The 26,951-nt window shown below is 48.3% G+C and overlaps 1 protein-coding gene across 1 annotated transcript in view; it reads left to right on the forward strand.

Moving 5' to 3' along the window:
* The window catches only part of LOC122943770 (torsin-1A-interacting protein 1-like), a 179,981-nt gene that overhangs the window by 98,256 nt on the left and 54,774 nt on the right, over window positions 1-26,951 (forward strand). Inside the window, exons 15-20 of the mRNA XM_044301790.1 lie at window positions 8,885-8,929; window positions 9,004-9,042; window positions 18,585-18,641; window positions 20,612-20,653; window positions 21,175-21,228; window positions 21,331-21,369. Coding sequence (XP_044157725.1) covers window positions 8,885-8,929; window positions 9,004-9,042; window positions 18,585-18,641; window positions 20,612-20,653; window positions 21,175-21,228; window positions 21,331-21,369 — 276 coding nt within the window. The remainder of the gene's footprint in view (window positions 1-8,884; window positions 8,930-9,003; window positions 9,043-18,584; window positions 18,642-20,611; window positions 20,654-21,174; window positions 21,229-21,330; window positions 21,370-26,951) is intronic.

Raw genomic sequence — 26,951 nt, forward strand, 5'->3', positions numbered from 1 at the left:
CGCCGGGGTTTGCAGGCGGCGGTTCCCGGATGCCTTCGGGTGCTTCGCCTTGGAGCTGTGGTCCCTCCCTCTTGGACTGCTTTTGAACGTCCGAAGGTCTCTTGTTTTTTTTTTTTTAACAAATCTTTATTTAAAGATTTTCCTCAATTTACAGAGCGAAGATAAGGTGCATGACATATTTGATAAACGTTAACAAAACATGAACCTTACATCCAGTGACCAGTGCATACCATAAGAGTCATTTAGAGGGGTAAGACAATGCGACCCGTGGGGTAGAGCACAAGATGGAATACAAATTTATAGCATGCATAATGTTATAATAACAGTACAGTACATAGGTTGTGATACTGGTGGGCGTATGATTATGGCGTCAAAAAGCTATTATCATCATTTCTAACATTAAAGCCTCTTTTGAACAAAATCACATGCTGTATATAGGAGTGACGGTCAGGGGTAAATCCCCCCTCCCGCCCCCTATCACGGAAGCTTGATCACAAGCCTTCTTGTGGCAGGATGCCTAATGCACATAAATACAATAAACACTAATCACTGTTAGTAGGACCAGATGCCGCTCCCAGTACCAAAGCATTTTGATTTCTAGCCTGCCATTGCAGCCATGGAGCCCATATCTGCAGGTGTTTTTCGTGTGATAGAGATTCCCAACTGGACAACTCCTCTAACAAGCGGATTTCCTGGACTTTGTTGACCCAGTCCATAATTGTTGGAATTCTACTGGTAAGCCAGTGAACTGGAACCAAAAGTTTAGCTGCAGCTACAAGGGAAGATAATAGAGAATGTTTGGTAAGAATGAATTTCTCATTAGGGAGATTTAATAGGACCACTAAGGGGGTCAGTGAGGAAGAGGAAGGGATAATTTCCAATATGTTCCTAGAAATCATCTCCCAGTATAGCTTTATCGAGGGGCAGGTCTACCATATGTGCAGCAAAGTGCCACTGGAACCTTTACATCTCCAGCACTGTTCCGTATGCGAGGGGTCCATGGCATGCAATTTTGCTGGCGTATTATACCACCTAGTTACCAATTTAAATGCATTTTCTTGGATCCTAATGCACCGAGAATATCCATGTGAATGGCAAAGAATCCTATCCACCATACCCTCATTGAATGTGGTATTAAGGTCTTTTTCCCATTGGGAAATAAACCAAGGTTTAACATGGCCTTCTTCCTCCAATAACTTATTGTATACCTTAGATATAACCCCTTTCCTATTCCCCTGGCTAAGTAGACACGTATCATACCAAGTAGGGTCTAGTTTACTAGGGGTACATGCCAAATATTGAATGCATATCTTATGGAACTGGGAATATTGAGTGGGCGACCAAGGAATATGAGGAAAGCTCGTAGACAAACTTTGAGCAGAGGGGATTAACCTGTTCTTCAGGATGTCTCCAATTGCCACACTCCCCAATGCCTTCCATAAACCTAAATCATCCTGAAATCCTTGAGTAACCAAATACGGGACGTAGCAAATGGGAGTGTATGGAGACATGCATGGGGAGCTACGTAAGAGCGGTGATATCCTTGACCAAGTGACCATTACCCCTTGCAGAGGATTTAGTCCCCTTTTACTTATGGCATGGTTCGTTACTAGTTTTGGGTCCCATAATGCTGCCATTCCTCTAGGACCTAGTATATTCCTAGCTATCCTACAACCGAGTTTTGTATTCATAGAGTTGCAAATTTCAGAATGCAGTCTAAGCTGGACAGCCCTATAATATGCTGCAACATCAGGAAGACCGAATCCTCCCTTAAAAATGGGTTTGGTGAGGATCTTATATGCTAACCTGGGCCTACCTCCCCCCCATACAAAAGAAGAGAAAAGACGTCGGATTTTTGCTAGGAAAGATTGAGGGAGGGGTATGGGCAAGGTCTGGAGCGTGTATAGTATTCTAGGAAGTACATAGGTCTTCAGTAAATTTTTCCTCCCCAGCCAGGATAAGAAAGGAATCTTTATATCCACTAGTTGTTGTTTGATACTGTCGAATAATGACGTGTAGTTGCGGTGGAATAATAAGCTAGGGTCTTTAGTTATGTCAATACCTAGGTACTTTATATGGGAGTTATTCCACTCAAAAGGGAAGTCCCTCTCCATTTTCATGATAGATGAATGAGAGATGTTAATACCCATCGCCGTACACTTAGAGAGGTTGATCTTGAAATTTGAAAGGGCTCCATACACTTCCAACTGTCGTAAGAGGGATGGGAATGCCTTTTCAGGATTGGTCAGTAATATAAGCATATCGTCTGCGAATGCGGCGATTGTATGTAAGTCCTTGCCTATTGTGAGCCCCCGTATCCCAGGGTCTTGCCTCAGAGACTGTATAAAAGTCTCTAAGCACAGGATGAATAAAGTGGGCGAAAGCGGGCATCCCTGGCGTGTCCCGTTTAAGATCTTAAATGAGGGTGACAAGATACCGTTTACCTGCACTTTTGCGGAGGGGTTAGAATACAGAGACAGCACCGCCCCCACAAATTGGGGGGGGGAGGCCAAATTTATGCAGTGTAGCTTCCATAAAGTCCCAGTCCACTCTATCAAATGCCTTTTCGGCATCGGTGCTGAGGAACACAAGCTTCTTCCCTTGTTTTAAAGCAAATTGTTGAGCTTGAAGAACTCTGAAGGTGCTGTCTCTGCATTCCCTGCCCCCCACAAAGCCTGATTGTTCGGGGGATATGATCCCTGGGAGTAGGGGGGGATAGCCTATTGGCCAATACTTTGGCCCATAACTTGACATCTGCGTTTAGCAGAGAGATTGGTCTGTAGCTAGAGGGGACCTCGACATCTTTACCCGGCTTAGGCAACACAATTATATGTGCCTCCAGGGCCTGATTGGCTATATGGGAACCACTTAAAAGGGCGTTGAAAAAGCCCACTAATTGCGGACCTAATTCCGAGAAGAACTTCTTATAATAGGCCACTGTGAACCCATCAGGGCCTGGGCTCTTACCTGATAGAGTTGAGTTCAGGACTTTTTTTACTTCGGCTAGTGAAATGGGGGCCAACAGTGATGATTTGGAGGAATCGTCTAGGGTGGGGAGGTTTAATGCCTTCAGGAATTGCTCAATCCCCCTTTTGCGCTCTATCCATACCTCCTCCTGTTCTTCCCCTCTGAGGTTGTATAGATTATGATAGTAATCTCTAAAGATCTTTGATATGTCCTTTGAGTCAGTCTTAACCGAACCTGCTTGCGATTTCATGCGCTTAATGAAAACCTGGTCCTCTCGTTTTTTAATAAGCGCGGTCATTATTTTCCCGCCCCTATTTCCATGGACGTAATGCTTGTGTTTCACTTTTAGATAGGCTTTAGACGCCTTAATGTTTAACAGCTCCTGCAATTCTCGTCTCACAATCTTTAACTCCTCCAGATCCCTAAGTGCACCAGAACGTTTGTGGGAAGATTCTAGGCTAGCAATGCGAGATAAGAGGTCAGACATTTTACGCGTTCTTAGTTTGCTAATATGGGACCCTAATGCAATAAATTCTCCCCTAATCACCGCCTTATGTGCCTCCCATATTATTGCCTGGGACATATTGGGTGTTGTGTTGGTAGTAAAGTATAACCGTATCTTCTGTGATATGGAATCGACCCTAGATTGCGAATCCAAAAGGGTGTGATTTAGCCTCCAGGTCCACTCCCTACTGCACAATTCTGGAAAACTGATGACAAGGGAGACCGGCGCATGGTCAGAGACCGTGATGTTGTGGAGAGTGGAGGACTTAATAGCTGGTAAGTATTTATCCTGCACAAATAGGTAATCCAACCTCTGGTATGATTTGTGAGGGTTAGAATAGAACGTGTAATCACGTCTGTCACCATGCGCACATACAGGTGCAAAGATCTAAGACGTGACTGAACTGTTTTGAGAGCACGGAATGAAACGGCAGATTTCTGGGCAGAGGAGTCAAGTAAAGGGTTCAGGGTTAGATTAAGATCGCCTCCAATTATCAATAGACCTGCAGCAAATGGACCAATTTTGTCCAGCACTTCTGTCATCCATCCAACCGTCTTCACATTTGGTGCATAGAGATTACATATTGTGACAGTGACTTGTCCCAACTCTCCCTTCAATAATAAGTATCTCCCCTCCGGATCCTTCACTGCGGACTGAAAAGCAAAAGGGGTGCCCCGCCTAAAGCCTATACTGACTCCTCTGGCCGCAGAACTACTGGAGGTAGCGTGGTACCACACATTAAAAGGACTATGTTCTAGGTTAGGAACATGCGAGTGAGAGAAATGGGTCTCCTGGAGGAGTATTATATCCGCACCAATTCTCCTGAGAACCTGAAACACTCTACTACGTTTTTTAGGGCTGTTACAACCATGTACGTTGAAGGTGGAAAAACATAAAGTTAACGGAGCCATCTCATAGAAGTAACATTTTGCATATTTAGGTCATTTGTCTTACTAGTCCGCCTGGATGGGGATGGGGGGGGGGGTGAAAAATTACACATGTAAAAACCATGTGTATCCCAACCAGCCCAGAACCCCACTTCTAAACCTCATGCGCAGTAGTATATATAATACAGCTATGATAAAGCTATAAAGCTATAATAATGCTATAATAAAGCCATCCTGACCAACATTTTGTTGAAGAAGGAAAGGCATAATACTCAGCAGATTGGCAGAGCGTAGCAATAGGCACCATAGCCACTCAGTTGGGTATGTGCCCTCGCCCAACACAAGATGCTAGTAAAACTAAAGAATGTCAGAGCTACTGGCTATCACGGACAATTTGAGAGGCATAATAAACCCAGGAAGGGTAGTTAACAGCTAACAGGGACGCAGTACGGCTGTGTCAATAATGCTACACTGCTAAGGGAGAGAAAAAAAAGGTGCGTTAACAGTGAACCCTTAGTCCGGTCCTCCTTGCGGCCACGCTCTTTTATTCTTCCCGGATCTCTGGGGCTTTGGCTTCATCCATCTAGACGCCTGGGGGAGCGGTGGTAGGTCCTCCGCGGGCAAGACGGGTAACCAGGAGGGAATCTCGACCGGAGGCTGTTGGAGTGCTTCCCACACAGGTGGTAAGTCCTCAGGCGATCGAACGGTGTAACGGCGGTTCCCTACCGTAATTGAGATCCCAAATGGAAAGAGCCATCTGTATGGGGACTTGGACGACCGCAGGAGATCCGTGAGGGGCTTCAGTAAGCGCCGTTTTTGCAGCGTGGATGTGGCTAGATCTTGGTAGACTTGAACTTGAACTCCTTGAAGCTTCACTTCTCCTTGCTTCCTAGCCACTTGGAGTATTAGTTCGGTGTCTCTGAAGCTTAAAATACCGCAGATTATATCTCTTGGGTTATCTCGGGACGCTGGCTTCGGTTTCAATGCTCTATGCACTCTCTCCACAGTAATTTGTGACGCTTGCTCTGGGCCTAGTAGCGTACGGAAGAGGGAGTCCATGACCTGAAAAAGGTCTTCCTTATCCTCCGCCTCTGGAAGCCCCCTGAGCCTGATGTTCCTTCTTCTATTCCTGTTCTCTTGGTCTTCCATTTGAAGCAGGAGCGTGTTCATCGCCCTGGCATGCGAGAGCAAGGAATCCTTTACAGACGCATTAAAGGTGAGTATGGCGTCCTGCGACTGCTCAAGCGCCTCAACGCGGTCACCTATGTGGTGTACGTCCGCTTTGATCGCCACTAGGTCCGCGGCTAAAGGAGCTAGGGCTCGCTGTAGAGCCTCTTCAAGAATCTCCCTGGTGAGACCAGACCTTTCGCCGCTGTGCGATGACTCGCCATCTCCTGGAATCTGGGTGGGAGCATGATCTCCTGTAGCTGAGCCGGGAGGTTTCGGCGCCATTTTGGAGGGCCGCGCCGGCGGCTGTGCTACCGATTTGCTCAGGAATTTATCCATCTCTAGGCTGGAATTCGGGTCCTCTCTGCGTCCCGATGCAGACTGCATGCACTCCTTCGATTGAATCTTCATACCAAGGTCAGAATAGCGCTAAGAATGAGGCTTAGACGGGTGCTGGTGGCGAGAGCTCTGCTAACAAGCAGCCGCCATCTAGCTCGGTCAGGCCACGCCCCCCGAAGGTCTCTTGTGTCCCCCCAAGGAAACAAGATTTTTGTATAACTTACCAGTAAAATCTCTTTCTCACTCTTCCTTGGGGGACCCATTCATTGTTTTGTTCATTGTTTTATTCTTCACGGTTTCCAGGTTTGGTTTACCCCGTTGGGTAGTTGGCTTGTTAGTTCCACTTGTTGGGCTTTGCCTTTTCTCACTACTTGGACACGCAACTGTCAGTCTCTCTCTCTCCAGGCTGAGGGTATAGCTGTGGAGGAGGGGCTTAACAGTTTTCACTTAGTGTCACGCCTCCTAACGAGCTGAGCTATACCCAAGGTCTCCTGTGTCCCCCAAGGAAGAGCGAGAAATAGATTTCACTGGTAAGTTATACAAAAATCTTGTTTTATTTTTTTTGTAGCTGTAGGGCAAAGTTCGTGAACACCCGTGCCCCCACACACACTGAATAAAGATTTACACACACTCCCCTATGGCCCGCCGGAGGTTCTCGGCCGAGGAGGCATACGCCCTGCTTGCCTCCGAGAGCCCCAGTGAGGACGAGGATGACCCCACTTTCCTGTTGTCATCTGCGTCCTCCTCATCATCTAGCGATGATGATGAGCCCTCAAGGCGGCGGAGACGCCGCCAGGCGGATCAAGGGGACCTCCATGTCAGGGACCCTGTGGCCCACGCTAGTACGAGCAGCTCTGGGGCTCGTACTAGTTTTCCGGCCCACCAGTTAAGTAGACCGGAGCCCCCTGCCGGTGAACTTGTCTGGTGTACTCTAGAGAATTTTGAGCCCGTGATTCCTGAGTTTGTAGGTCAACCAGGAATACGGATTTCCACGGTGGGCTTCACTGAATACGACTACTTTAGTCTTTTTTTCAGTGACCACTTTGTAAATCTGATGGTGGAGCAAACGAACCTGTACGCCCAACAGTTTGTTGCTCAACACCCGGGCTCTTTTTGGCTAGGCCCGGTGCCTGGACTTCGGTCAGTGCAGCCGAGATTAGGACGTTTTGGGGCCTCGTGCTGCACATGGGCCTAGTCCAAAAAAAACGGTGTCAGGCAGTACTGGAGTGGGGACGTCCTCTACCAGACCCCACTTTACAGTATGGCCATGACACGTACCCAGTTTGAGGCCATCTGGAAATGCCTGCATTATGCAGATAATGCAGCATGTCCCTCCCGAGGTGATCCTGCCTATTACTGCCTGTACAAAATCAGGCCGGTAATCGATCACCGAAATTTGTGGAGGCCTATGTAACTGGAAGGGAGGTCGCGGTTGATGCATCTCTTATTGCTTTCAAGGGGAGACTCATTTTCCACCAGTATGTTCCCTCTAAGCGGGCAAGGTATGGCGTGAAGCTGTACAAACTTTGTGAGTGTACCTCAGGGTACACTTACAAGTTTCATGTGTACGAGGGGCGAGATTCCCGTATTCAACCCCCAGAATGTCCCCCCACTCTGGGTGTTAGCGGGAAACTTGTGTGGGACCTTATGCACCCACTGCTAGATAAGGGTTACCTCCTGTACGTGGATAACTTTTATAATAGTATCCCCTTGTTCCAGTGCCTCGCCGCCAGGTCCCTCGCCGCCGGATCCACGTCAAATGTGGGACCGTGTGGAAAAATCAGCCAGGCCTCCCTACCTACCCTCTCCAGGTACCTGTCCCCAGGGGTGAGACCCGTGCCCTTACCAGTGGAAACCTGCTGCTGGTCAGATATAAAGACAAGAGGGATGTCCTTGTACTGTCCACAATTCATGGTAACGGCATCGTCCCTGTGCGAGGTACCGCGGCAACTGTCCTCAAGCCCGATTGTATCGTCGACTACAATCGATATATGGGAGGAGCTCAAGTGAACGGAGCGAGTACTTGTCATTACACTGTACCGGCAAAACTTCTGAGACGATGGGCAGTGTAATGAAGAGGAAACTGCGTTCGCATGGATCTCTGCCTCATCTTCAAACAGCTGATCGGCAGGGGTGCCAGGTGTCTGACCCTGACCAATCCCACGACGATAGGTCATCAATATAAAGTATGTGGCCTGTATAACCCCTTTAAATGGACAAGTTAATGTTTGTGTCTGTATATAGATATTTACATGATATAGAGAGAGAGATATTATATTAGATCTATCTATCTGTGCTGTGTGTCCCTACACAAAGTTCTGATATCTTTTTGCACTTGTTCACTTGCAAAGAAGCAGCCATCTCAGGCTAGACAAGTCATGGAGGACACAGAGGGTGTGTATTTTATGCTCCTTTTAGGATCATTTAAAGCTAACAGTAAATCATAAGAATGTGTCAAATATTTTCCCAATTTTCTCTGCAAAATAATGGGCCAAATTTTTTCATTGCTGGGAGATCTGCTGGAGGGACTGGGGCAGCGACTTATGCTGATCATACACATTAGATGAAAGGCTGCAGGAGCGGCCAACCATCTAATTTGTATAGGGGGGCCTCACTGACTCTCCTATGACAGTACATAAGGATTGGCCCATTGGAATTCAACATGCCTGATCTATGGGAGATGATCTGACCCCAGAGGTGTCAGTTCAGAACACCAAGCTTAGCTTGCATACCTTTTGAGGGGTAAAAGTCAGGAGGGATGGCATCTTTCCTCTGCAGACCTGTACAGGATTAGAAATACATGGCGGCTTTCTTCCAGAAACGGCACCACGTCTTTTCACAGGTTGTGTGTGGTATTGTTGCTTAACCCTATTCACATCAATGGAGCTGCGAACCTGTACCACATACAACCTGTGGACTGACGTGGTGCTGGTCTCTTAAGAAAGCAGCCCTGTTTACCTTGTCCTGAGCAACCCCTTTAATCGTGTCTTAAGTTACTCAGCCAATTTTCTTTCTGCAGATATTGAAGAAAAGAGACATTACTACAAAAGAGAACCCTGGAGAGGTCCGTAGACTTCTGTGTGTCCAATATACCTGACTCGTAGCTTCTGTGTCACTTATTCTAATTTCTAACTACAGGTAGTACGAGGACGCGGCCTTTCCGCTCTAGTTCTGAAGGTATGTAGAATGTCAGATTTACCGGTGTAAGACTGCTCTGTGCAGAACCTCTTCCTTCTGTCTTCTTATATTACGCTGCATCTTCCATATGACGAAGAAGAAATAATCCCGGATCGACAGAAACCCAAAGGTACAAGAAAAGGTTCATGTATTCTCCTTCTGTGTCTGATGGATGTGCGCCTGACTTACTGCCCCAATGTACGCAGCTAATCATGTATACTGAGGGGATGTATACATTTAGTCGTTGCCTGGAGCTAGACGATGATCTTGGCCTTGACAGGGATCATGACCAAGGATCGCTGCGTGGCAGCGCAGCCACAAAAGTCAATGCAGTTGCTGCGTGACTTGAGTAAAGTGGGATCTTTTTCCTGTTCTGGGGTCACAGCAGCTTGTGAGTCGCACTGCAGTCCTGCTAATTTCTATGGCTGCTCTGCATCAGCGATCCTTGACTGCACAATGGTTGTCGTGGTCCTGTTGTCTACAGGAGTACTAAGATGTTAGTTAGGTACTGTATATGCGACTGCTGAGGGCAGGGGCCATTTTGCGTGATTCATTCTCTCCTATAAAAGCTGAGAATGTGGATTGCGCTGGCGGCCAGTAGTGTCGTGTCTACGTGTGTCTTATACAGGTTGGTATCATATACTACAGGCATGGATAGGTGGTTATCATGAGATGAATACAAAAGTCAACCCGAAAAGTAAAACCACTTACCTAATATTGTGCAGGTCCACCTCATGCCACCACAACAACTCTGACCCATTGAAACATTTATTCCATAAGAGCTCTCAAGGTGTCCTGCGATATCTGGCAGAAAACATTATCAGCAAATCCTTTAAAGAGGACCTGTCGCCACTAAAGGCAATGCAATCTGAAAGCACCATGTAGTCCTCATACAGCAGCATTACTGCTGCCCAGAAACGATAATTTACTTGTCTGCAGGAACAACATTTTCACCCGATGAGCAGGCGTTTTGCTCATTCATCGGCTGCCACTTCAGACGGGCGGATTGTCAGGAATGAGCATTCACAGGAACGTTCGTCCCCGATAATCTGCCAGACTATCAGGCCATGTAAACCTGCCGTTATGCACACGGTGCTATCAATCACTGATAATACCTCCTCCCTGTACCGATAGCTGTTCACAGGAGGTGTAAAAAGAAGAGATAAATGTATAAAATATATGTTTTACTGAATCTCCCTCCCCCCCCCCCCCCCCCAAAGAAAAAAATAAAATAAAAATATATATATAGCAGTCTGTTCAGTTCCTCTTCAAATTGCATTGCATTTTGGGGTGACAAAAGGGGTTGTCTCACTTCAGAAAATAGCATTTATCATGTAGAGGAAGTTAATACAAGTAAATTACTAACATACTGTGATTGTCCATATTGCTTCCTTTGCTGTCTGGATTCATTTCTCATCGTATCATTGGGTGACACAGGCTTGACCATGCGTATAGCTGCTGCCACTAGGAGGCGACACTAAGCACAAAGGTGTGAGCTCCTCCCTATACACTTCCTACAGGGACTAAGCTAAATCATTTTTCTCGCCCATATTCATTGGGGGACACAGAGACCGTGGGTATAGCGTTGACACTAGATAAAGCTGTTAGCTCCTCCCCTGGCAGCTATACCCCCTCCAGCCTGGAGAGAGAGCTTCAGTTTTTTCTAGTGTCAATAGGAGGCAAGACCTCCCTGCTGTGCAGGGATCTCCTGAAGATTTTTTAGTTTAGTTTATTTTTTTCCCTCCTTTTTCAGATGGGCAAACAGTGATCTGTTCTCCCGGGGTCGAGTTGTGCCAGTGCCGGTCACCCGCACTGCTGCCTACCCCACAGAAGACAAGGTGGACCAGGGCAGCCTCGCTTCTCTGCATCCCGCCAGCCAAGGGGTCACCCATCCAAGCCCCCCTTTCTAGCGTCCTGCCACTACAGTGCCAGTAGCTGAAGGGGTGACCCTGCTGGACCAGAGGAGCAGTGAAGATGGCGGCAGGAGAGAGAAGAGAGGTGAGTACACGGGACTAGGTGAGTATTTAACCCTCAGGGTTGGTCCCCCCTCCCTCTTGGTGGCAATAGTCTGCAACCAGACAGGGCTTTAGCATAGCCCAGCACCCCTGAAGCATTCCCCTCCGGCACAGGCCGTTTGGTTGATTGAGTGGAGGACATAGGGGGTTAATAGGTGCGGTATGCTTACTGGCGCAAATTAGGTGGACTATGTAACTCCCTAGTGCTAATTCCTTATTTACATGCAGGGAGCGGAGCACAGCTCCCGCTCACCGACAAGGCGGCATTTACCTTTCTCCACCCCTTCGGGAGCGGATGCCAGGCGGGTCGCTCCTGAGGGGGTTAACCACCCTGCGTTCGGCTGGCACCGCTTCGGCCAGCAGGGCAGACGTTCACACATGCGGAGGAGCTCCGCTCCCCGACACCTCCCACATTTACACCCCCTTGGAGCGGACGCCGTCGCGCCGCTCCGAAAGGGGTTAACTGCAGCGCGATCTGCCATGCACCGCACCGGTGCTCCGGCCTGCGCCTTCTCTACCCGACCCCCCGCTATCAACGGCCCGGCCGGCAGGGGCGACACCCCCATTCAGTCCGGCCGCGGCCGGTGCAGCATTAGGTGGGGGGAAGGCAATCTCTGAAAAGCTGCGCTGCGGCTTGCTGGGCCGCAGCCTTCATCCCTCGGGGGGGCGGCGCACTCTGGCGCAAATTCTTCCCGTCCTTCTCCCCCTCCCCCAGTCGCCTGCTGAGCCACTGCCTTAACCCTTCATGGCCACCCACCATTCTTAGGCTGGCACCTGATTATCTGGGGCCCTTCCCCTAAGTACACTGTACATGAGTGGAGGATTTAACCCCTTACTGCCCCTTGTCATTAAGGCCAGCTTCCTAGTTTTATAAAAAAAAAAAAAAGACATGTCATTGCATATGGGTCCCCCTCCTCAGCCCCACTCGCATAGTTCCCAATACCGCCTCCGGGCCGTTTGATTGATGATTTTCCACCTGGGCAATCCAGTGACTGACCACTGCAGGATCCCATCCGTCCACCTGGGCCGTTTGGTTGATGATTCTCCACCTGCGCAATCCAGTGACGGACCACTGCAGGATCCCAATCCATCCTCCTGGGCCGTTTGGTTGACGATTCTCCACCTGCACAATCCAGTGAAGGACAACTGCAGGATCCCAATCCATCCTCTGGGGCCGTTTGGTTGATGATTCTCCACCTGCGAAATCCAGTGAAGGACAACTGCAGAATCCCAATCCGTCCTCCGGGGTAGTTTGGTTGATGATTCTCTACCTGCGCAATCCATTGAAGGACCACTGCAGGATCCCAATTCTGTCCTCCGGGGCCGTTTTGGTTGATGATTCTCCACCTGCACTATCCAATGAGGGACCACTGCAGTATCCCAATCCGTCCTCCGGGGCCGTTTGGTTGATTATTCTCCACCTGCGCAACTCAGTGAAGGTTCTCTGCAGGATCCCTATCCGTCCTACGGGGCCGTTTGGTTGATCATTCTCCACCTGCGCAACTCAGTGAAGGATCTCTGCAGTATCCCAATCTGTCCTACGGGGCCGTTTGGTTAATAAATTCTCCACCTGCGCCATACAGTGGAGGACCTCTGGGATTCCCAATCCACCCTCCTGGTTGTTGGTTAATAATTCTCCGCCTGCGCAATCCAGTGGGGTCCGCTGGAATCTCCCAACCACCCCCAGGGTTCTTTGGTTGATAATGCACCGCCTTCGCAATCCGGTGGAAAGACTTCTGGGAGTTTCCGTCCCACCCTCGGGTGGTTTGGTTGATAAGTCTCCGCCTGCGCTGTCCACAACTGTCAGGGGCGAGATTCTGAAGGGTAGCTCTACGCGCAAACAAACCGCAGCAGGAAAATTTTCCCAAATATTTCCGTTCCCCTACTCTTCCTCCCTAAATCATGCTGAGACACAACCTCCCTCACTGGGGCGGGTCCGTCCAGAAAGAGGGGAGAATCTCTGATTCGGACCCTGACATGAGTCCGAAGCAATCTTCCAGAGTTTGCATCTAGGTGGCCAGCAGTACTGTCGTATGCATTACCCACTTCCTTTGGTGGTGTAACTGCACTACTTCTGCCTACTGCCTTATACATTGTCCCCTGCCATAGGTAGACTAAGTACAATGATTTGGGGTTCGGGACCTGCCATATGCAGATCCATCGGTTGCGCGATGACATTGTCACTGTTTACATTATGTGCTGTATGCATTACCCCCTTAGGTGCACTATTGCACTCCAAGGGGTACAGGACTTGCCATATGCGCTTGTTTTCACTGTGGGCATTCGCCCCCCTTCTTAGGTGCGGTATTCTCCCTACCACTGACCAGTACTTTCCGTATGCTCACACCTTCCTTAGGTAGCTAATTACTCTACCATTGAATACGGTTCCGACTGTCCGCTACCCTTCCATAGGCGGAGTGTTGCACATCACTGTACTTCTGTCGCATTTCCCCCTTCCGCTAGTGATCCACTAGCGGGGAGTCACTAAACATCTTCTGCGGCACTACGGCTCTAGGTGCCTTTGCTTATTTCCAAGAGGGAGTGGCTACAGTTGGTTCTCGCAGGCGCCTGACACTCTTACCCTAGTGTTATATGGGTGCCACCAGTGGATACGGTGGCTATTTATCATTGCATCCTTCTTTTGGTGTTGGTTTCACGCCTGATTATAACATCCTCTGTCTTCCAGGGGGTTCCTACATGGGCCTCTGTTGCTCCGGTCGGTCCTGATATTGTCCTCATCACTGCGTAATACATACTCTGTTGTACTTACCTAGTGAGTACGTTCCAGCAGGTCGACTCTTTTCACTGACTCCGTATTCTCTATCCACCACTCCCCATTCTCTGGGGAAGTGGTTATGCTGGCGACTCTGATTTAGCTCCTACAGCTTGTTTTCCTCCACAGGTGCGGCTTGTCGCTAATGTTCGAGTTCATGGTCACTGCATTGGGACATCCCCCTCTGGTAGGGGTCCTACCTTGGAGCTAGCTTGGCAGTTGCGCCTGTTCAGCGCCCTTCCAGGTAGAATTTTTTGGGTTAGCTCCACGTAACTGGGGCAGTGTGGCACGTGGTTTCTACGGATAGTATCGGGCCTCTCCCTCAGTTTTTGCGTTGCCGGGGCAAGCGCTGGCTACCACTGTGGTAGTGGTATTATTTTCCCTACATGCTTGGGTTCTTACTGCACATCCCTTCGCTAGGCGGTGGACTCTTTAGCACCGGATCGGTGGCTTCTACGGGTGTTCCCTCCTCTGCTGGGATATGGGGCTAGCATTGCAGTGTGACTTCCCTTGCCTGGCTTCCTTCTCGGGCAGAGTTTTTTTTTTTTTTTGTTGGCATGGCCGCTTGATCTTTGGCTACTTCTGTATAGCGTCAGTCTCTTACAGGGTATGGGCTTAGACCTAGCCTATTTCTTTTCCTGCCTTTCCCCCTCTGGCTCATGGTTCATTGTCACCCCGTATGCCTTGGGAGTTCCTAAGTTGCTACCTTCCCTCACCTGCGTTGCATGGGGTATTCGTTTGGTTCCTTTCCATTCCAGACACTATCTGGTCCAAACTGGTGGGTTGTGACGCCCTCCACATTCTTCCTCCTACAGGGACTCTTCCATTGGTCCGGGTGTGCTAACGGTATCTGCACAAAGGCTTCCGCCTTCTCTCCAGAGCCAGAGTTCCGGAAGCATCCACCATGGAGGTCCTGATTCTCCTTGGCGGGAGTTTCTTCCCCTCCTTCTCAGGGTTCTACGGAAGGTCCGGATGGAGGACATTCAGACATATCCTAGTCGCTCCGAAACTGACTCGTCATGCGTGGTACGCCGACCTCGTTCTCCTGGAGAGGTCCCTTGGTCACTGCCACTCAGAGACGTCCTTCTTTCAAGGGGTTCAGTCTTACATGACCTTTTCAATGACTGCGTGGCTATTGAGACCGCCGTTCTAACGTGGAGAGGGTTTTTCGGAAGATATCTTCCGCACTATGATTCAGGACAGGAAGTCTGCATCGCCAGTATCTATTATGGGACCTGAAGGTCCTTCTGAGGCTTCTCTGAAGCCAAGACGTCCCCCTCACTTTGGGGTTTTCTCTCTCCTTTCTACTTTAAGGGTTCGACCTTTGTTCAGTCCTTGTTTCCTTGATGGGTCAGGTGTTGGCGCTTCTGTCTTGGGCATCCTTCCAGGTTCCCTGGTGCCCGTGGGAATCTTCTTTCAAGGAGCGGCACATATGGTTCCTCTGTATCGTCCTTACAGCCTTGGGATCTGAATATGGTTTTCTCAGCATTCCTTCTTCTCCCGAAGGTGGTCTCTGACTTAGCACGTTCCCTCCCTTCGCACCCTACGGAAGGGAGTTACATTATGGACATTGTCAGTGCGCTACTCATTATTAGCAGTCGCCAGTCCCTCTCGGCGTACGGATCCCCTTTTTCTCTCAGGAGGGTCCTCGCTGGGGATTGGCGGCCTCCAAAGGGCGATTGCACGTTGGATTCTGTCTGGAAGTGCCGCAGCTTACCGCGCTCGGAGCGGGGTTCCACCCTTAGGTGTCACGGCTCACTCCCCCAAAGCGGTGGGCGCTTCTTGGGCTAGGAGGAATCGCGCTGTGGCTGCACAGTAATGTAAGGTGGCTCCAGTCCTCCTTGCACATGTTCGCAAGAAGTTGCCAGGTACATACTTATGCATCGATGGTCGCTGCGTGGGCCATGTGGTCTTGCAGGCAACAGTTCTTAGTTGACTGCACGGGCGCTTGCTTCATGGGTCTGTGGTTTTCCCTCCCTGTGGACTGCTCTTGGATGTCCCATGGTCTCTGTGTCCCCCATTGAATATGGGCGAGAAAACGAGATTTTGTAAAACTTACCAGTAAAATCTCTTTCTCGCTCTTCATTGGGGGGGGGACAGAACCCACCCAGTATTGTTCGGCCACAGTTGTGGCTGTTGCTGGTTAGAACTTGGTTTGGTTCTTGGCATTGTTGCTGTTCCACATTGTTTCGTTGGTTTACTTGCTTCTCACAAACTGAAGCTCTCTCTCCAGGCTGTAGGGGGTATAGCTGCCTTTATCTAGTGTCAATGCCTCCTAGAGGACATAGCTATACCCGTGGTCCCTGTCTCCCCCAATGAAGAGCGAGAGAGATTTTACTGGTAAGTTTTACAAAATCTCGTTTTAGCAGAGTGTCTGTAGGAGGCAGACCTCCCTGCTTTGCAGGTCTGCTAATTTATTCTTGTTAGGCCCACCCTTGGGAATACTCTGTAACTTCCCATGGTCAAGCCTGTGTCCCCCAATGATATGGATGAGAAAACTGGATTTTTGTACTTACCGTAAAATCTGTTTCTCTTCCGTTCATTGGGGGACACAGCTTCCACCCGTTCTCTTGTGCACAGGCATTTTCTGGCCTGTGTGGTACAGGGTTTGTACATAGTTTGGTTTTTCTTTTTTTGTCTTGCTTCTCCTACTGCTTTTGCACTAACTGATTTAGCTTAGTCCCTGTAGGAAGGGTATAGCGCGAGGGAAGAGCTCACACCTTTGTGCTTAGTGTCCGCCTCCTAGTGGCAACAGCTATACCCATGGTCAAGCCTAGGGGTCGGCGATATAGATGATATGCGATATAAACTATATAAATTTGGCCAACGATAGACATTTAGTTTATATCGCCAAATCACAGTAGAACATGGCATGCGCCACTCTCGGCACGCACCATGTTCTCCTGAGCTGGTACAGTGAAGGAGGGAGTCCCTCCCTCCACACTGTGTGCGGCTGCCGCTGACCACCAATGAGAACAAACTAGGAGGAGGAGGGGAAGGACCGTGGCCACTGCACCACCAATGAATATAGTTAATATGCCTGAATACAAACGTAGCCTGCATGTGCCGGCCATATCCCATACCTGGCCTCTATTACTGCGCGCCGTGATCCGCCTCAATTAACCACTGAGGGGCTAATTGCGGCAGATCACGGCGCGCAGTAATAGAGGCCAGGTATGGGATATGGCCGGCACATGCAGGCTACTTTTGTATTCAGGCATATTAACTATATTCATTGGTGGCGCAGTGGCCACAGTCCCTCCCTTCTACTCCCCCTCTTCTAAGTATTATATTAATTGCAGGCCCCCCTCCACACGATTAAATCATTGGTGGCAGTGGCCACAGGGTTGCAGCTTCTGATCGGAGCCCAAGCAGTGTAAGCCTGGGGCTCCGATCGGTTACCATGGCAGCCAGGACACTACTGAGGCCCCGGCTGCCATAGTCAACTCCCTGCTTCTGTGTGTACTATGCACAGGGCAGCAGGGACAGTGTCAAGTTCTATTCACCCCAATAGAGCTCTATCAGGGTGAATAGGACAAGGGTTCTAGCCCCTAAGGAGGCTAATAGTTATTGAATAAAAAGTAAAAAAAAAAAAAAAAGTTTAACCCCCCTCTCCGAAATATAGAATATATTGCAATATCAATCTCACATGCTTAAAATTATATTGCAATATAGATTTTAGGCCACATCGCCCACCCCTAGTCATAGCCTGTGTGCCCCAATGAATGGAAGAGAAACTGATTTTATGGTAAGTACAAAAATCTATTTTTTTCCATCTCATTAAACACTCCTCGCGCTTGCACACTATGGCGCTTTTTTTGTACAGTATATGAGCACGACCACCGCTGATGGATTCCAGGGTGGTCATAACCATGGAAACGAGCAGTGTATATTGTAATGGAAAAATGAATCCAGCCAGCAAAGGAGGCAATATGGACAATCACAATACATTAATAAGTGCCTTGTTTTAACTTTCCCTACATAATAAATGTTATTTGCTGAAATGAGACAGCCCCTTTCAGTCTATATAACGTGAAACAGGTAAGACACATATTTTTGGGACTTCTACCTTCCTGATTGAAAATGTCTGATCTTATTCAACATCTCATTAGCTTGAGTTACCTTTGTCACAAACTGAATGTGTAGTATTAGTAATAGCAACCATAAAGAGTGGTATTTTATTAATTTTTTTAACAAAAAACCTTGAGGGACATTTATAAAGACTGCTGTTCCCGTACGCCAGTCTTGATCCTTGTGCGCCAGGAGTGAGGTGAGCATAATTTATTAAAAGGCAGATGCCCCTCAATAAGTTTGTTGTATCTCTGCCCCTCCATGTGCCAGAAACAGAAGTCTACGCTAGCTAGCGGCTAGCGAAGACTTCAGGTATAACCTACACCAGGTTCTGGCGTAAGTTATGTAAATCCAGCAGGCTACATGAAGCCCCGCCGTTTTTCTCACCACTTTAGAAAAGGGGTGAAGGGTATGACGTAAACACTTTAGTAAATGCCCCTCAGTCTGTCAAAAAAAAAAAAGCCTTAACAATTTCCAAACGTAATATGTGATGGAACACACAATAATGGTGGAGGTTTAAACTGATGTAAAGGAAAAGGGGAATAAATGGCCCTTATTAGGTCACACAGCTTTCCTTTGCCAAAGCCCATCTGAGAACAAGAGGTACACTTGCACCAGTTTTGATACATCTCCCCCATTGGGGCATTCTGTGTCATGTTACTTAATTGCCTTTTCTTCTTCAGATCCATTCATTGAGAGAACCCGATATAAAGAAACGTTAGAAACATGGAGATATCCTGGTATGTTCATGTGTAATATATATTTTACCCAGCACCTATCTGGTCCAGTTTATTAAGTTCTGATTTTGTATGTGGGTTAACATAAAGATACTGGGTGCTGTCACACATACCACAGTTGAGCTGGAGGTCCCTGCAGATTGCCAACAAAAGCATTAGTAACTCGCTGGACCCTGTTTACAACTCTGCATTGATGACACGCCATTCCAATATGTGACATCAGCAGATAAAAATTTCACAGACCAGTACTGCAGCCAGTGATTGAACCACTATGGACTATGGAACCACAGAGGGGAGTACCAGGGGTCTGGAAATGCGAGCAAGTCATTGTTTGTTATTTTAACCCATATACGGTTTATTTATTATTTTTTTTTTTTTTCTGGAAATGTTCAAAGGACGTTTCCACAAAGATTGTTCACCTTTTGTAAGGTGAACATGTACGGGGCGGTCTGAGCAACATAGATTAAAAGGTGAATAGGTCATTAGTAGTGATGAGCAGAGTGAGCTTCGCGGACGCTACATCTGAAGTCGCTTCGTTCAAAACTTGGAACCAAAGCAGAGTTCGGTTTTAAAGTGGTTTTCCACCTTAAAGGGACACTGACAGGCCCAAAAAGCATATTTAGGGGTATATATGACAGTATAGGTCTTATAAAGGGTATTAGAATCATCTAAGTATCCCCCCTGTCCACCTCATAAATACAGTAAAAATAAGTTTTATAACCTGCTTTACTGGCGTTCAATCTGCCCAAGGGGCGGTGCTTCATATCAATTTGCGCCCAGCCAGCCTCGCCACAACTGCCGTTTGAAGCGCCACCCAGCTCATCAATATTCACTGAGCTGGGCGGCTACTCTGAAGCGCTGTACTAGTGTCCCCGGCCATCTTCAGCGCATGCGCCCGGCACCCTCACTGGCCGGGATCGCATTGCGCGTCTGCTTTATGCGCATGCGCCGGGCACAGCACATGCGCATAAAGCAGACGCGCGATGCGATCCCGGCCAGTGAGGGTGCCGGGCCCATGCGCTGAAGATGGCCGGGGACACTAGTACAGCGCTTCAGAGTAGCCGCCCAGCTCAGTGAATATTGATGAGCTGGGCGGCGCTTCAAACGGCAGTTGTGGCGAGGCTGGCTGGGCGCAAATTGATATGAAGCACCGCCCCTTGGGCAGATTGAACGCCAGGAAAGCAGGTTATAAAACTTATTTTTACTGTATTTATGAGATGGACAGGGGGGATACTTAGATGATTCTAATACCCTTTATAAGACCTATACTGTCATATATACCCCTAAATATGCTTTTTGGGCCTGTCAGTGTCCCTTTAAAAATCAACTACTGAAGCTTTTCAACAAAGTCTCGCCCGGCTTCGCTCATAAATTACTTTGGCTCATTATTAGTATTATTCCAAAGTTTTGAACGAAGCAACTTCTGATGTAGCATCCGAAGCTCGCTCCGCTCATCGCTACTGATGACCTATCCACCTTTTAATCTATGTTGCTCAGACCGCCCCTGTACGTGTTCACTAACACCTGGCAAAAGACGAATGATCTTTCTGGAAACGTTCTTGGAAAGATCTTTTGTCTGTCTACAACAGAGATCAGCAACCTTCGGCACTCCAGCTGCTGTGAAACTACAACTCCCAGCATGCACATTTACTCGGCTGTTTTTGCAACTCCCATAGAAGTGAAAAGTGGATTCTGGGAGCTGTAGTTTCTCAACAGCTGGAGTGCTGGAGGTTGCTGATCCCTGGCCTACAAGCTTTCAACATGGACAGTTTCTTTTCAGGCGATGTCAGTGGGCAGCTGTAAGCTCGTTTGCTGGTAAATTTCACCCAGTGAACAATCGTTCTGTTTGAAATCGTCCATTTTGCTCAACTTTTGACTACTGTGTACGGGCACCTTTAGGGTTATAAGATTGTATGTGTATGCTGTTCTTACCACATGTCAATCCTGCTCCTTTTATAATGTCTACTTGACAGATCGCAGAGAAGAGTCCACCCGTCGCCACCATCAACCGATAGGTAACGAGGGCATTCACGTACCTGCGTGTGTAATATCTCCTAGCTCCTGTGTTTCCGGGGGTTCAAATTGCAGGAGCCCTGTGCACCAGCTGTAGGGGGGCACACACGTAGATGGTAGTGAAAAAAGATTTTCAGAGGGAAGGAGGGCTTTTTGCAAGAGAAAAGGGGACAAGAAGTATCTGAGACCACTCTCTGGGAGGTGCGCAAGGCTCGATGGGGGGCAGGGCAATGGTGTGGACGCTGCTTAGGGCCTGGGCACTGCCGTTTATCAGCCAGGAGACAAACCCGTGTCTGCTCCATCACTGTACTAACTTTGTGCTCAAGATAGTAGAGAAACGGCTTCAAGAAATGACCTGCTACAGCGCTATACAAACTACTGAAGGACGCCTAGAATGTCCATGAAAACGTTACAAGAACCTCTCCCGTTATCTCTCCTCCAGGCGTGAAATAAGTGTCTTTTCTCATAATGACTGCTGTTTCCTAAATATGTCTTTTATATTGACTTCTCGATTTATCTGCAGTAAATACGGAGACACAGCCTGTCTTGCCTAGACAGGTCATTGGCTTTTCTGATGGTATGTGAGTCCTTTAAATATGCGATAATGTTACACGGCTCTGAGAAGAACCATGTGTTGTGTATGGAAAACCAGCTCACATTATCGTCTTTCACATTATAGATGAAGAAGAACCAGCAACTCTCCCTCAACGGACAGCAGGTATGTGGAGAGGTTCACGTAGTTTTGTGTCGTATTGTGTGTTCCTGCAGGCAGAGATCTCCTTTTTAGCTGTGCTGTACATAGACCTGAAGGGTGTGTCCTCCTATTACAGTTTATATAAAACTAATATACCGTATTTTATGGCGAATAAGACGACTGAGTGTATAAGACGACCCCCAACTTTTCCAGTTAAAATTAAGGGTTTGGGCTATACTCGTCGTATAAGACTACCCCTCCAACGCTATTTACTTTGGCATCAAGATCTGCAGGTAATTGTTGTGCAGTTTTCGTCTTTTGCCTCAGTACCATATTATGCCTTTCCAAAAATCTAGTACACCAGGATACAGTGGCCTTAAATCTGTTGCTGTGACCTGGGTTAGATTTGGCCCACTGAAGTGCAAACAAACTTAATTTATTTCGTTATCTCATTCATCATGTCTGCTACATGTTTTTCAAGTTCTGGCCAATGTGGGGTGCCTCTTCTTAATGCACACTTACCCCTTGGCATACTCTTTAATGCTTTTTCATTTGCTTTCTAGTCCCAAACCATCTTTTCTGTTACTCCATATTGTCTTGCAGCAGCTCAGTTATTATGTTCCATGGCAAAGTTTACAACTTTAAGTTTGAAACTGGCTTCATATTTCTTTCTTCTTGCTGGTAGAGCCATGATGGGGTCTTGACTGTTAGCCATTTGTATTCTGTACTGGTGCTGTACTGTATGTACTGGTGCTGTACTGTATGAACCGGTACAGATACTGGTGCTGTCCTGTATGTACAGATACTGGTGCTGTACTGTATTCACCACCACATGTATCTGCTCCCCAGATAGACTCTGTTTTTTCACCACAGATAAGATGCACACCGAACTTCATTAGAGATCCACCGTTCCAACATTACAATTGTCTGAAGTGCAGATGCTCCTGCTTCCCCCTGCCTTCCCTCCGAATCGCCAATCCAACCCAGTATACAACAACCAGCCAATCACGGCAAGCAATGTACCGGTATTTTCTGTGCACACTGCATACAAAGCCTGCTTGGATTGGGTGGGTCAGCTCTCCCTGCCTACCCAGCCCTCCCTGTCTTTAAGACGATCTGAGCAGTAGTGCGCAATGTGATACTGCCGGCATGAGAAAACCACTGAGAGCAGAAAGAGGGGGCTGCTTCAGGAGCGGCTGGCCGGGATGCAGCGCACGGTGGCTCAGCTGGCCTCCAGTCCGGCTAGGAAGTAAGTTTCAGCACGCGGTATACCGGCATATAAGACGACAACCGACTTTTGAGAAGATTTTCATGTGTTTAAAAAGTAGTCTTATACGCAGGAAAATACAGCATATAGACGTTATTTAAAGAGGTTTACATGCATTGCATTAAATATGTAGACTTCTGTGTGTCCAATATACCTGACTCATAGCTTCTGTGTCACTTATTTTAATTTCTAACTACAGGTAGTACAAAGACGTGACATTTCCACTCTAGTTCTGAAGGTATGTAGAATGTTAGATTTACCGGTGTAAGACTGCTCTTACAGGGACTCTTTCCTGCCCTCAGCAGTCGCATATACAGTACCTAACTAACATCTTAGTACTCCTGTAAGCATTGTCACTGGTTACATTATGTGCTGTATGCATTACCCCCTTAGGTGCACTATTGCACTCCAAGGGGTACAGGACTTGCCATATGCGCTAGTTTTCGCTGTGGGCATTCGCCCCCCCCTTCTTAAGTGGGGTATTCTCCCTACCACTGACCAGTATTTTCCGTATGCTCACACCTTCCTTAGGTAGCTAATTACTCTACCATTGAATAAGGTTCCGACTGTCCGCTATCCTTCCATAGGCGGAGTGTTGCACATCACCGTGCTTCTGTCGCATTTCCCCCTTTCGCTAGTGATACACTAGCGGGGAGTCACTAAACATCTTTTGCGGCACTACGGCTATAGGTGCCTTCGCTTATTTCCAAGAGGGCATGGCTACTGTTGGTTCTCGCAGGCGCCCAACACTCTTACCCTAGTGTTATATGGGTGCCACCAGTGGATACGGTGGCTATTCATCGTTGCATCCTTCTTTTGGTGCTGGTTTCGCGCCTGATTATAACATACTCCAGGGGGTTCCTCCATGGGCCTCTGTTGCTCCGGTCGGTCCTGAGATTGTCCTCATCACTGCGTAATACATACTTTGTTGTACTTACCTAGTGAGTACGTTCCAGCAGGTCGACTCTTTTCACTGACTCCGTATTCTCTATCCACCACTCCCCTTTCTCTGGGGAAGTGGTTATGCTGCAGACTCTGATTTAGCTCCTACAGCCTGTTTTCCTCCACAGGTGCGGCTTGTCGCTAATATTCGAGTTCATGGTCGCTGCAGTGGGACATCCCCCTCTGGTAGGGGTCCTACCCTGGAGCTAGCTTGGCAGTTGCGCCTGTTCAGCACCCTTCCAGGTAGAATCTTTAGGATTAGCTCCACGTAACTGGGGCAGTGTGGCACGTGGTTTCTACAGATAGTATCGGGCCTCTCCCTGGTTACCACTGTGGTAGTGGTATTATTTTCCCTACATGCTTGGGTTCTTACTGCACAACCCTTCGCTAGGCGGTGGACTCTTTAGCACCGGATCGGTGGCTTCTACGGGTGTTCCCTCCTCTGCTGGGATATGGGGTTAGCATTGCAGTGTGACTTCCCTCCTTGCCTGGCTTCCTTCTCTGGAGTTTTTTTTTTTTTTTTTTTTTTTTTTTTTTTTTTAGCACGGCCGCTTGATCTTTGGCTACTTCTGTATTGCGTCGGTCTCTTACAGGGTATGGGCTTAGACCTAGCCTATTGCTTCTCCTGCCTTTCCCCCTCTGGCTCATGGTTCATTGTCACCCCGTATGCCTTGGGAGTTCCTACGTTGCTACCTTGCCTCATCTGCGTTGCATGGGGTATTTTGTTTGGTGCCTTTCCATTCCAGACACAATCTGGTCCCAACTGGTGGGTTGTGACGCCCTCCACATTCTTCCTCCTACAGGGACTCTTCCATTGGTCCGGGTGTGCTAATGGTATCTGCACAAAGGCTTCCGCCTTCTCTCCAGAGCCAGAGTTCCGGAAGCATCCGCAATGGAGGTCCTGATTCTCCTTGGCGGGAGTTTCTTCCCCTCCTTCTCAGGGTTCTACGGAAGGTCCGGATGGAGGACATTCAGACATATCCTAGTCGCTCCGAAACTGACTCGTCGTGCGTGGTATGCCGACCTCGTTCTCCTGGAGAGGTCCCCTGGTCACTGCCACTCAGAGACATCCTTCTTTCAAGGGGTTCAGTCTTACATGACCCTTTCAATGACTGCGTGGCTATTGAGACCGCCGTTCTAACGTGGAGAGGGTTTTTCGGCAGATATCATCCGCACTATGATTCAGGACAGGAAGTCTGCATCACCAGTATCTATTATGGGACCTGGAGGTCCTTCTGAGGCTTCTCTGAAGCCAAGACGTCCCCCTCACTTTGGGGTTTTCTCTCTCCTTTCTACTTTAAGGGTTGGACCTTTGTTTAGTCCTTGTTTCCTTGATGGGTCAGGTGTTGGCGCTTCTGTCTTGGGCAGCCTTCCAGGTTCCCTGGTGCCCGTGGGAATCTTCTTTCAAGGAGCGGCACATATGGTTCCTCTGTATCGTCCTTACAGCCTTGGGATCTGAATATGGTTTTCTCAGCATTCCTTCTTCTCCCGAAGGTGGTCTCTGACTTCCATAGCACGTTCCCTCCCTTCGCACCCTACGGAAGGGAGTTACATTATGGACGTTGTCAGTGCGCTACTCATTATTAGCAGTCTCCAGTCCCTCTCGGCGTACGGATCCCCTTTTTCTCTCAGGAGGGTCCTCGCTGGGGATTGGTGGCCTCCAAAGGGCGATTGCAAATTGGATTTGGTCTGGAAGTGCTGCAGCTTACCGCGCTCGGAGCGGGTTTCCACCCTTAGGTGTCACGGCTCACTCCCCCAAAGTGGTGGGCGCTTCTTGGGCTAGGAGGAATCGCGCTTTGGCTGCACAGTAATGTAAGGTGGCTCCGGTCCTCCTTGCACATGTTTGCAAGAAGTTGGCAGGTGCAAACTTATGCATCAATGGTCGCTGCGTGGGCCATGTGGTCTTGCAGGCGACAGTTCTTAGTTGACTGCACGGGCGCTTGCTTCATGGGTCTGTGGTTTTCCCTCCCTGTGGACTGCTCTCGGACGTCCCATGATCTCTGTGTCCCCCAATGAATATGGGCGAGAAAACAAGATTTTGTAAAACTTGCCAGTAAAATCTCTTTCTCGCTTTTCATTGGGGGGGACAGCACCCACACAGTATTGTTGTTCGGCCACAGTTGTGGCTGTTGCTGGTTAGAACTTGGTTTGGTTCTTGGCATTGTTGCTGTTCCACATTGTTTCGTAGGTTTACTTGCTTCTCACAAACTGAAGCTCTCTCTCCAGGCTGGAGGGGGTATAGCTGCCAGGGGAGGAGCTAACAGCTTTATCTAGTGTCAACGCCTCCTAGAGGACATAGCTACACCCATGGTCCCTGTCTCCCCCAACAAAGAGCGAGAAAGAGATTTTGCTGGTAAGTTTTGCAAAATCTCGTTTTAGCGTAGTGTCTGTAGGAGGCAGACCTCTCTGTTTTGCAGGTCTGCTAATTTATTCTTGTTAGGCCCACCCTTGGGACTGCTCTGTAACTTCCCATGGTCAAGCCTGTGTCCCCCAATGATACGGATGAGAAAACTGGATTTTTGTACTTACCGTAAAATCAGTTTTTCTTCCATTCATTGGGGGACACAGCTTCCACCTGTTCTCTTGTGCACAGGCCTTTTCTGGCCTGTGTGGTACAGGGTTTGTACATAGTTTGGTTTTCCTTTTTTTGTCTTGCTTCTACTGCTTTTGCACTAACTGATTTAGCTTAGTCCCTGTAGGAAGGGTATAGCTCGAGGGAGGAGCTCACACCTTTGTGCTTAGTGTCCGCCTCCTAGTGGCAACAGCTATACCCATGGTCAAGCCCAGGGGTGGGCGATATAGACGATATGCGATATAAATTTGGCCAACGATAGAGATTTAGTTTATATCGCAGTAGAACATGGCATGCGCCACTCTCGGCACGCACCATGTTCTCCTGAGCCGGCACAGTGAAGGAGGGAGTCCCTGCCTCCCCACTGTGTGCGGCTGCCGCTGACCACCAATGAGAACAGACTAGGAGGAGGAGGGGAAGGAGCGTGGCCACTGCGCCACCAATGAATATAGTTAATATGTCTGAATGCAAACGTAGCCTGCATGTGCCGGCCATATCCCATACCTGGCCTCTATTACTGCGCCGTGATCCGCCTCAATTAACCCCTGAGGGGCTAATTGCGGTAGATCACCTTAAAAATCAATTACTTAAGTTTTTCAACGAAGTCTCGCCCGGCTTCGCGCATAAATGATTTTGGCTTATTAGTATTAATCATAAGTTTTGAACGAAGCAACTTCGGATGTAGCATCCAAACTCGCTCCGTTCATCACTACTGATGACCTATCCACCTTTTTAATCTATGTTGCTCAGACCGGGCCGTACGTGTTCACTAACACCTGGCAAAAGACGAATGATCTTTCTGGAAACGTTCTTGGAAAGATCTTT

Source organism: Bufo gargarizans, chromosome 7, assembly GCF_014858855.1.
Source record: "Bufo gargarizans isolate SCDJY-AF-19 chromosome 7, ASM1485885v1, whole genome shotgun sequence".
Classification (NCBI taxonomy): Eukaryota; Metazoa; Chordata; class Amphibia; order Anura; family Bufonidae; genus Bufo; species Bufo gargarizans.